This window comes from Nanorana parkeri, unplaced genomic scaffold (assembly GCF_000935625.1).
Source record: "Nanorana parkeri isolate BGI_ZX_2015 unplaced genomic scaffold, ASM93562v1 scaffold2184, whole genome shotgun sequence".
In the NCBI taxonomy this organism is placed as follows: domain Eukaryota; kingdom Metazoa; phylum Chordata; class Amphibia; order Anura; family Dicroglossidae; genus Nanorana; species Nanorana parkeri.
Window position 1 is genome coordinate 84,676 of NW_017308452.1, and position 12,022 is coordinate 96,697.

Below are 12,022 nucleotides of genomic sequence, written 5' to 3' on the forward strand. Positions count from 1 at the left end.
GGAATAGGGGGGGGGAGTTATTTGGGGTACAAATGCTCAAGATTGGCAAACATTCAATGCGGTCTTAAAGTGACAACGCTGCAAATCCCGTTCCCTCGGCCCGCGACCGGTCCTAATGCGATGATCGATTGTCAATAATAAATATTAAAGGAGAACTATGAGGCGAGTGATTTCCCCTCACCTCATAGTTCTAGCCGACCTGTGACAATGAGACTGTCACAGGTCGGCTCAGTAGATCGGGAGGTGATCGAACACATACCGGCGCTCGCTCACCTCTCGATCCTGTCACGGCTCTCTGCCATGACAGGGGGAGGGCTGGATTCCCCTCTCCCCGCTCCGATCTGCCAGCGCTGACTGGCAGAACGGACGGGGGAGGGGGCGGGTACAGCTGTCTCTGCCTCTAGATAGGCGGAGCCAGCTGTCAGTCACGCAGCTGGGCGGATCCCGTCATCTACGTCAGGATCCGCTCCGGCTGCGGCGTCTCAGTATACCGCGAGCTAGCTTAGGGTAACGGGAGGACGCTAGTTTGTGTCCTCCCGTTACCCTAAGGAGAACTATGGGGAAAAACACTGACCCCATAGTTCTCCTTTAATTTTCAACTCGCCGTAAAAAGTTTGATAATATTGTGCTTGCACCTATGCTGACATCTAACAAATGTACGCGCCCAGGCCTGGCGTATCTGCTGGTTGTTACGGAGGCACGTCTAGATTTAATAAGGATCCTCCTGGACAGAATGTGGAAATAGCTGAATTATTATGTAGCGAAGTCATTTAATTTGAAATAATCTAAGGCAATATATATATATATATATAAACAGAGATAGTGAAAGGTGTTTGGGAGGTAAAATAGGACTTGGCGGGAGGATAATTAGCACTGTCGGGGTGGCGGTGACAACGTGGCACATTTTTCTGTACACGTAGCACTTTGGTATTGTTTGCAGTATCAGGACGTCTCCTTGGCATTCTGCACATCAGGGACAACAGCGAGAATTCTGGCCCAGAAATGCCACTTTGCAGGCAGGTTCATGTTTATTTCACTCCCGTTCAATGAAGGCAGCGAAGCGGAGGATTGCCTCTGCCGCGCGCAGACCTCAGGTATTGTCATCTCGTATGGGGCCGCTCAGCAATCTCACTGTCCCTCCCTCTCAATCGCTGCCTATAATAACCCGGGCGTCATCAGCTGTGCAGGTCTGCTGGGTATTGTGGCCGCTGTCCAGGATGGAGAATGCTCAGAGTCGGGAGGGGGAAGATCTGCACGACCCGATGGTCATATAAATACACCTATAAGAGACGTTTTACCTTCCAAAGGTCATGTATTCCTGACCATCTAGTTCTAAGACATAGCCAGGTGGGTGACCGGATTTTTATCTGCAGCAGTTAAGCAATAAAGCTTGGTCACCTCCCCATCCCCAACCTATGATTGGGCATTTAAAGAGCAGTCCACCACACTGTTATCTGTGCTCCTTCCTACACTCAACATGTTCCTTGACAGCACATATGCATGCAGCATGACTGACTGGCTTGCAGTGCTGCTCCTTCCTTCTATACAGACATTACAACTAGCCAGTATTAAGTCCGGTGCTTACACTACCTGCATTTAATAATACATTTGATGTCATATTTATCTGTGCAGAGTTCAACTTTAAGCTGCATGCAGAACAAAGCATGAGCTGGGGAGGGGGTAATGTACATCTTGCTAGTACCACATGGCCCTTGATTGGGCTTGCAATGTACGCCAATATTTCCTAAAACCAAAACCCAGTTTATAGAAAATGTCCAACAGGAAATGTAATAAACTGTTGGCCCATTTCCTGTCACCCCCTCCCCCCATTTCATGTAAACTGCATCTTATCCCGGGGGGTGCCCATCATCTCCCATCATCTTATGTCCACCTGTCACTCTCCATCTCACCAGCCTTTTCCTAATCCGCCATTTCCTGCCGCCCCATCTCCATCCTCCGGATTTCTCAATTTATAATATGATAAAGCCGGGATTAGCCGCATTGTCATTTTCTTCCATAAACAGGAAGTATATAGTGCAAGGCATGCTGGGAGCACCTTATAAAAAGTCTGTGACTGCACTCCATCTGTGAAGAACCAGTCATGGAATATAGAAGTGAATGTGATCAGATGAGGATTAGGAAATGTTCCTATAGGACAATGGATCTCCTGACCAATATATACATTATGTAGCTATAAGCACAAAGCAGAGCGCACCGGAGCGTTCCGACGAAAACACTTTTTAACGAATCCAAAGCATAAGATTGCACTGAGAGAAAAGTGGATTTATCAGGCCATATTACCAAGGAGGAACCCCTCCAATGGAGAACTAGGTCATCACAATCAATGCTAAGGACACTCTCACCACGTAGCCTGCGTCAGGAGAGATGTGCGCAGGGAAGATACCATCTGGAGTGAGCAATGTAAAACCATGGGGTGAAAAAACTTCAACCTTGGATTAGTAGAGTAACGTGTTGCCTATTTAGAGTATGTATATAACAGTTCATGGACATCTGACCATCACATCTATATAGGCCCATTCCAAAACCATGGCCATTAATATGGAGTTGGAGGGTGTCTGTGGGAATTTGTGTCCATTTGTGAGAACAGGTCCTAATTTTTGATGAGAAGAACGGGCTCACAACTGGTGCTTCAATTCATCCCAGAGGTGTTCAGTAGGGTTGAGGTCGGGGCTCTGTGCAGGACACTCAAGTTTCTCCACTGTAAGCTGGTCACACCATGTCTTTATGAAGCTTGGCCCTTAATACAGAGTTGCCCTCATCCCTCCTTGCAGCTATATCATCCTCCACTCTTCTGGGAAGACTTTCCACAAGATTTTGGAGGGTGTCTATGGGAATTTGTCCCATTTGTGAGGTCAGGTACTGATGTTGGATGAGAAGCTAGACCTAGCTTGGTGTTCAGTAGGGTTGAGATCAGGGCTCTCTGCTGGACAGTTGAGTTCCTCCTCACCAAACTGGTCACATCATGTCTTTATGGAGCTGGCTTTGTACACAGGGGACAGTCATGGTGGAACAGAAAAGGGTCTTCACCAAACTGGTCACACCGTGTCTTCATGGAGCTGGCTTTGTACACAGGGGACAGTCATGGTGGAACAGAAAAGGGTCTTCACCAAACTGGTCACACCATGTCTTCAGGGAGCTGGCTTTGTACACAGGGGACAGTCATGGTGGAACAGAAAAGGGTCTTCACCAAACTGGTGACACCGTGTCTTCATGGAGCTGGCTTTGTACACAGGGGACAGTCATGGTGGAACAGAAAAGGGTCTTCACCAAACTGGTCACACCATGTCTTTATGGAGCTGGCTTTATACACAGGGGACAGTCATAGTGGAACAGAAAAGGGTCTTCACCAAACTGGTCACACCATGTCTTTATGGAGCTGGCTTTGTACTCACAAATTTAGAGTGGTGTCCTCATAGTTTGGGCCACATCGTGTATACAGTAAAGTCTAGTGAATTCTTTGAGAATTCAGTCATTGGGGTAAAGGATCTGCATGTACTTATAGATCCTGCACGAACAATCATATTGTATGCTAACAACATTTATGGTAAGCACACAAACATGTGACCACACGCTACAGTGTTCAAGAACTAGTCAGCACCCCGGACTCTATGTGCTGGTTCTTGGAATACAGATTGCAATGAGAAATATTCACATTTGCTGACTTCTTCCTATGTCAACAGTTTAACTTGGCGCAGTAAATCATGCTCATTGTTACATTGTGACAGGCCACACAAGTTATAACCACCTTTAGATTCCCTGTTCCATGTAGACTACCAGACCCAGCACAGCTCTTCTGCTGGTGATCTGGTTGCTCCTCAAAACACCAAGGTGTGCAGGATTCTCTGCATTCTCCATGTAAGCCTTTGCCAGCTGGTTATCTCATGGTGCTCTATCCTTCTCCTCCTCAGGACTGTCCCTGGTAGTTGGCCTGGTCCTCTACATATCCAGCATCAACGATGAGATCCTCAATCGCACAAAAGACTCGGAGACCTATTTCAGTTACAAGTATGGATGGTCCTTTGCATTCGCAGCTATATCCTTTCTCCTCACAGAGGTAATTATGACTTCCAGAGGGCCCAATGTTCTGTGGGATTTGAGGTCCAGGGTGAAGGCCTTGTAGTATTTTTATTTGGGGGGGAAATAGCACAGTTCAAGTATATAAGATTCCAGGATGACTCTGGTATAAGAGTAGAACCTGATGGTTTGGGGCTAAGAAGGAATAGTGGTGACAAGATCTATCTCATATTAATCTTTAAGGAGCATCGAGCATGAGATACGAGTTCCTGTCCAGACTCACAGTCCAAACTCCAGTATAGTTCAACGAAGGCGTTTTCATACCAATCACACTTTTTTCCAGCCTTTGGTGAAAGTCTTTATGTTAGTCTGCTGCCACATGACTTATCACCTCAGATAATGAATTACCCCCCAAAAAAACAATCCCAGCCTAAATCCTCAACTTAACCCTTAACCTCGACCATAAACCTGACCGTCATTGCCTGTACTATCACAACAATATTTATTATCAGTTGAGTTCTTTGCCAAAATATAACAGCCCAAAAATAGGCATCACAAAACACCCCAGCATTCCGAGTACAGAAGATTATGACCACCAGCCCTGGACATTTCATGTGGGCAGATAGGAGAAAGGCTTTATATGCCTGATAGTCTATCTCCCAACTATTAGAACTAGTGTGGTCATACACATCAACCATCTTATCACTGAGGCAGGCAGCACAATCGTGGTGGCCTCCAGATAGCTTGGAAGGAGCCAAGCTTTGGTTTAGTCCACTTGGAAGACTCCATGAAAATGTCAAGTCTCACAGTTGTTAAGTGATTGGACATCCAGGTGGAGGGGAAATGTATTATAATTCTATCTTTCCAGAGTTCACACTCTTACATGGCTGTCTTTTATTCTACAGAGCGCTGGTGTGATGTCTGTGTACCTCTTCATGAAAAGATACACAGCCGAGGATGCCTACAGACCGCACCCGGGCTTCTACAGGCCACGGCTAAGCAACTGTTCCGACTACTCTGGCCAGTTCCTCCACCCTGAGGCCTGGGTAAGAGGACGAAGTCCTTCCGATATCTCCAGTGAAGCTTCCCTGCAGATGAACTCCAACTACCCTGCCCTTCTGAAATGCCCCGATTACGACCAGATGTCCTCATCACCTTGTTGAAAACAGGACCATGTCCAAACCCTGAGACTGTATTGGTGATCTGCAGGCCGCACCGACTCTCCAAAACGTGTCCTCTAGTCCACTCATCGTTTTCCTTAGAGAGAGACAATTGATCTCAACAAACACCTACGTAAGAGGGTCCCTGCAGCTCACTTGTTCCACCATAGGCTAGTCAAACCAGTTCTGTGTGGTCCAACATCACAAAACGGCTAACAGGATCAGTTACTCCATGTTCACCTCTCCGTCGTCTGTTCTATTTTCATCTGATAAGCATATTGACACGGGAAGAACTGTTAACACCGGGCGGTCTTGGCAGAGGTTGGAGGCTTTCTCGTGACCTTCCACAAGGTCGCACATGGACAAGTCATACATGGTCGTGTCTTGATGTTCGTGCTTAGCAGTCGTGTTGTAAAATGTAATTCCTTCTAAAACTTTTAGGCAGACACAGACCAAGACAACAAGAGAGACATCCGACAAACGTCCGTACAGCTTCTTTTCTAAATGCCTTCACCCGCTTGGCCACCGCCGTGCAGTTGTTCTATTCTCGATATGTTTAGGAGGGTGAAAATCGATGGCAGTCAGGAGACGAGGAAAGTGAATGTCTTGTGTGCACATAGGAGGATCCAGAGCTGAATTCACTGTTGTGTGATTGTTGATGTTAATCCCGCGTGACATGCAGTCCCGGCGGTCTGTGTATAGGGTAGCAGGGGAGGATAGATGTACTTGTAGACTATGTATCAGTTTACTTAAATAAGATCGTGTTAATGAAACTCTAATGGACCCACTCACCGTGTGAAAAAGGGGGATAAAAGAATGGAACATAGAGATCCCATCAATGAAACATCACATTGTATATAAATGCATACTGAGACCTTGACTCAACTGAGCGTGAGTCTACAATGGGAGGGCCAGACTAATATCTTGTATACCGGGATCCGGCAGTCTATACCTTGAAGGATAACTTGTGAGTTCAGTGATATACACTAGAGCAGTGGTTCTCAACCTGTGCAACCTTAAGGACCCACATTTGTCCTCGGTCATTAAGTTGCGACCCAAGTCTGTACTGCCATGGAACGTACAGTATTGCCGTACCGCGCTTTCCGGTGCAGGCGATCAAACTGTGGGTGGGAGGTACGTTTGGGCTGCCATTCAAATGAACGTACAGTAGGTGCGATTGCATGGTACAGTGCGTTAATCGCATGGGTCTGTGCGATTTTTTTGCACTGTACTGGTGAAAAGGGCCCTCAAAAACACTGACGGACACACAAAACCACAGACATATTTTTTTTTTCTTTTTAAGATCCACCCAGTCTTCCTACCTTATGAGAACTGGAGCGGATCCTCAGCCTGGGGTCCAGTGGGAGCTGCTGTGCGGTGATGGAGCTCCATCCATATGTGCATTGCTTGCACAGCTCCCATGTGTGCCCATAGAGGTGCTGAGAGCCAGGATGTGATGTCACACCGGTCCAGACACCCCTACAAGGCACATGTGGGAGCTGTAAGCGGAGCATGTATAAATGGATGGAGCTCCCTCGCGGCCATAGCACCAGCCCACCCCAACCTCAAGTCGACACTCGGCACCGGGCGGCATATTTTGAATGGCTGCTCGGAAGGAGAACTGACAGTGCTGTGCTAGGCTGAGAAGACTCTCACCTAAAAAAGTGTAAGGTATGCGGCGACCCACTAAACACGGGACGCGACCCACCAGTTGAGAACCAAGGCACTAGAAGATGATATATACAGATTCCTAGAGTCTGTCATCCCCGTAGTGTGCCGGTCTTGTAATATCTGTAGAACATTCTAGCAGAAGGATAGAAATGGTCCTTTTCTTTCAGATAGTTTAGTTTCAGATGAATAAATCTCAGCAGCGCTCATTTCTTCTCCTCTCTCAGAGAGTTCATTATAAAAAGTCTTCTTTAGAGATCAGCTGTAGTTATGATGTAAAATCATTCAGTGAACTGCAAATTGCATCTCGTCGATGTGGCGGCTGCTCTAAATCCAGAAAATCCATTGGAGCGGAGTGTGCGGGGTTCTCATTCTGCTCCTCGTCTTCTGTGCAGCAGGGGGATTCAGAGAGAGAGGGGCGGAGCCAGAACCCAGAGAACACACACCGGCTGGATTTTCATGAGCTCAGATGTTGATAACAGGAAAATCCGGTCCAAAAGGTATATGATATTGCTATGAAAATCAAATCCAGTGGTCTGGTAGGGTGTTCCCCTTGATTTCCTTTTCTGCAAATTAAATTGTAAGTTCAGGATCTACCTCCTCCAACTGAGAGTTAAAGGATCTGTATAACGATTTCAAGGTCTTCAATAACGAAGGTGGTTCAATCAATGTACCCGGCTCAGGGGCTCCAATCACCGGGTTCTTCTTCACACTCATTAAAGTGACACTAAACTCAGGAGTTCAATCTTAAAAATACAATCACTATTAACAACAATGTATCTTCTTTGTGGTGGACTACAATCACGTTTAGTTTACTCATTTATATTGAGATTGTAGTCCATCCCGGGAGTGAGTTTGGAGCGGTGACTACTTTACAACACACACAGGGGCCATGGGGTACAGACGTAGCCACCCTCCAGAAAGAAAGGGCAGTGTCAGAGATGATTGGAGGATCTACAGCCGAGTGATACACAAATAAGATACATTGTTGTTCAGAATTCAGGGACTTGGAGGGATTTTTAAGATTGAACTCCTGAATTTAGTGTCACTTAAAGTGGTGCAGGAAGCCATCGGATGCTGATGGAATAGGAGACAGCAATTTTAGGTGGAACAGGGAGGGGGGGGGGGGGGGGGGGTGCGTGTATCCAACACGCCTGTAAGTATTGGCTACTAAAGATCCAAGCAGCACTTCTATCTCTGCAAGAGAGTAAAGACTGGATTTGCCACAGATTTTACTGATAAGTATGATACGTGCATGTTAATAGCGAGAAAATGAGACAGAGATTTGTGGGGGAAAGGGGGGGGGGGGGGGGGGGGTGAGATGCTCCAGCGAGCTCAGGTTGTCAAAACGAGAGGCAGAAAAGGGTAACACTATAAGAAAAGGGCAGAAAGAGCTTTGTTCACATCTGTCATGAGAATGAAGTGTGCATCATGCAGATCACTGGCTGATTCACAATCCAACTAGGCGTCAGCGGCGGCGTTCTGTGTATAGGGGGCGGAGCTGGCGCCATGATGCTGCCAATGGAACCGTCCGATCTCCAGGACAGCAGACGCATCAATGAACATGTCACATTCCCGACGACACAAAGTAACAGTTTTTACAAAGTGACGTTTCCAGGTTTGTGTGATGTGAAATGTTTCCTCCTAGTTATAATCTAGAAAGGTGAACAGGCCGCCATCTTTCTCTGGCCGCCGCCATCAAACGTTATCCCGGAGAGAAGCCGCACAGGGGACATTTTGTTGCCATTCTGTCACTTCTCTGGAGGAAACAATCAGAGTAAAGTAACAATGGCGGCTGGGTGAGAAGTGGCGGTCCGGTTACACGTTTATTCCGCGCTCCCCCCTTTCTGTGGTTCCATCCCGCTTGGATATTTATTAAACGATGTGTTTCATGTTTATTTCATGTCTGACGATTTATTGTGAACACGGAGCAGAATATTAAACGAGGGTAGGAATCTTTTTCCTGTGTATTTTATGACAGATCCGTATCCTCGCCGGTAGGTGGCCGCGGTCTCAGGTCTCTCCTCATTTTACAGTCATCTCCCTCTTCTTGTTGATGGGAGGAGGGCTGCGTTGTGTGCAATGCCTAGAATGATGCTGCAGACATCGTTCCTCAGAGGCGGGGCAATGTCACAGATCGGCTTAGGGTTACAAACTGTATATGGTGCTCACGTTCCTTTACAAAACAAATCTTTTTTGCAAAGTTTTGGGCAAAGTTTTTGTCGTTCTTAAACGTACACCCACTAAAGTGACATTATAAACGTGGGATGACTTTAAACTTGAACCGTCTTGCTCCTATGTAGCTTCCCCGGCTCTTGAAGTAACCTTTATCTACACATTTACGGTCTATGGTGTCTACAGTTTCCCCACAACAAGCAACGACTGACGTTTGAACCTGGGCAATGTGGATACTTAAAGAGCCAGTACAACATTACTGTGCAGGCCAGGTGCTGACTTATCTACGAGAGTTGGAGATTTGTATGGAATGTCCTTGATTATGGAAGAGCTCCGGAAGAGCTATGGTTCATTACCATAACGCTCATCACAGTGATTGCATCGTGCCAGACTGTAATAAACATGTGCGCCGTCATTCAAGGAGAATACTCGGCGTCCCTCTAAGAGGTGTTCATGTAAAAAAAAACTTCCAGCAGACCAGATTGTAGAGAAGCAGCAGAAGAGAAGTCATGGCGGAAGCGGGCATAAGGCGCACAGTTCCTCGCACCCTTGTGATGTTACCAGCAATACTGTCTGACATCCGGGGCACATTGGTGACGGGTATGCGGGTCAGCTCGTACAACACTGAGGGCCAATTCACACCTGTGTGACTGGAGGTACCTGACCCATTTATGGCCAAAGCACCGCAAACCTCATTCATGGGTCAGAGCTGCTGGGAAACTTTTTGCTATTACTGTATGAAGCCCTTCCATGTGCACCGCGCTGTAAAGCTGGCGACGAATTGATGAGTGCGTTTGCCATTTGTTTTGATTTGGTGCTGTGCCTTTAAAGGAGAACTATGAGGGGGAGGGGCTTTTCACTCACCTCATAGTTCTAGCCGACCTGTGACAATGAGACTGTCACAGGTCGGCTCAGTAGATCGGGAGGTGAGCGAACACATACCAGGTTCACTCACCTCTCGATCCTGTCATGGCTCTCTGCCGTGACAGGGGGAGGGGCTGGATTCCCCTCTCCCAGCCAGCGCTGACTGGCGAAACAGACAAGGGAGGGGGCGGGTACAGCTGGCTCTGCCCCTAGATAGGCAGAGCCAGCTGTCACTCACGCAGCTGGGCGGATCCAGACATCGATGCCGGGATCCGCTCCGGCTGCGGCGTCTCAGTATACCGCGAGCTGTAGCTCCCTATATACTGAGCTTAGGGTGACGGGAGGACGCTAGTTTGTGTCCCCCCATGACCCTAAGGAGAACTATGGGGAAAAGCCCTGACCTCATAGTTCTCCTTTAAGGGAGGTTGGGCTGCCTCCTGACAGACCTGCACCCAATTTGATATTTTGCCCCATGTGCTCCAAGATGGAGACTCTGAAAGTTTAGAGTTAGGACCGCACTATATGGAGGGGCCTTGACGCGGCTGTGCGGCTGTCACATTTTCTGCAGAAGACGTGTATGTAAACCTCTGCTTTTAACCCTTAGCGGTGAGACAAGTTTTTTTGCATGCCGGCTGGTGAGTGTGACGGGAAAACTTTTTTGCTGTTGGGAATAATAAGAGCTCACAGAAAATAAAAGCCCCTAAAAGCGGAATGTTACGAGCCCGGTGTCGCCATTAATATACAGACGTTCCTTCACGCATCAGTAAACGGCAGCGCGGCGTGGAAAATTATGGAAACCGGCGTGACGGGGCCCCTTAATCTGATTTTCTGCTGTGGATGCAGCTGGAGGGAAGTGCGGCCGATATATATATATATCACGGATGGATTAATTGTTTCCATATCATGGAGTCAGACATTTGGAATGCTGCAATGTTGGCGGTTAGCTGGTATCCACCAATGGCTTCACGCTCCGTTCACTGTCCTGCCGAGAGCTGGGGGCCCAGGGCGGGCCAGGCCTATATATGCAATATGGAAGGGGGCGGGCCAGGCCTATATATGCAATATGGAAGGGGGCGGGCCAGGCCTATATATGCAATATGGAAGGGGGCGGGCCAGGCCTATATATGCAATATGGAAGGGGGCGGGCCAGGCCTATATATGCAATATGGAAGGGGGCGGGCCAGGCCTATATATGCAATATGGAAGGGGGCGGGCCAGGCATATATGTGCAATATGGAAGGGGGCGGGCCAGGCCTATATATGCAATATGGAAGGGGGCGGGCCAGGCCTTGACTTTGCTTCCAAAAGTTGGTCATATAAGAGCTCTATCGCTGTTTGGGGTCTCCAGAATATTGCAGCTTTGCAGTCATTTTGTGGTGGGGATATACAAGAATTCTCCATACACACCCAACTGCTACCAGGCACACGGCCCTCAGGGGCCCCCGATCTGACCCTGATTCCAGGAACAGAAGAATGATAGCTCTGTCATATTCCATCCGGCTTTAAAGAGAGCTTAGAACCATGCACATGCCCGAAGAGCTTACAATCACTCACATACCAGGGACATTGTACCCAGAAAACTGCAAAGAACGAAACACAAATTCTTACAGTCCGGGGTAAATGAAGCGAAAATCTCAGCGCTGCAAGACAAGAACACCATCATACAGCGTGTTATTATGGACTAGAGAACTCTCCCAGCTGACAAGCATGCTCTGTAATCCTGGGCGAGGAAAGGTCAGACCAGGAGGAAAGTATTCACACCTTCGTGCAGTGAGCTCGGCTTACACTGATTGTTAGGTCAGGATTGGAGGGTGATGAAGGCTGGAGATTAAGTGGACCTGTCATCAGATCATTTCATATTAACTACATACAAGCTGAGCAATGTGTCATTGTCATACCTCCAGGATGATGTCTCCTTCTCCATATTCCCCCTGCGCTCTGCCTCCATGTGCCTCCTGCCTCCATATGACCCCACCCATGCTCTGCCTCCATGTGCCCCCTGCGCTCTGCCTCCATGTGCCCCCTGCGCTCTGCCTCCATGTGCCCCCTGCGCTCTGCCTCCATGTGCCCCCTGCGCTCTGCCTCCATGTGCCCCCTGCCTCCATATTCCCCTGTGCTCT

The 12,022-nt window shown here is 47.9% G+C and overlaps 1 protein-coding gene across 1 annotated transcript in view; it reads left to right on the top strand.

Annotated features, from left to right (window-relative positions):
- The window catches only part of LOC108800971 (voltage-dependent calcium channel gamma-5 subunit), a 23,242-nt gene extending 17,974 nt beyond the window's left edge, over positions 1-5,268 (top strand). The window contains exons 4-5 of the mRNA XM_018572950.1: positions 3,930-4,075; positions 4,941-5,268. Of these exons, the coding sequence (XP_018428452.1) occupies positions 3,930-4,075; positions 4,941-5,198 (404 nt within the window). The 3' untranslated portion in view covers positions 5,199-5,268. The remainder of the gene's footprint in view (positions 1-3,929; positions 4,076-4,940) is intronic.
- Positions 5,269-12,022: the final 6,754 nt, after the last annotated feature.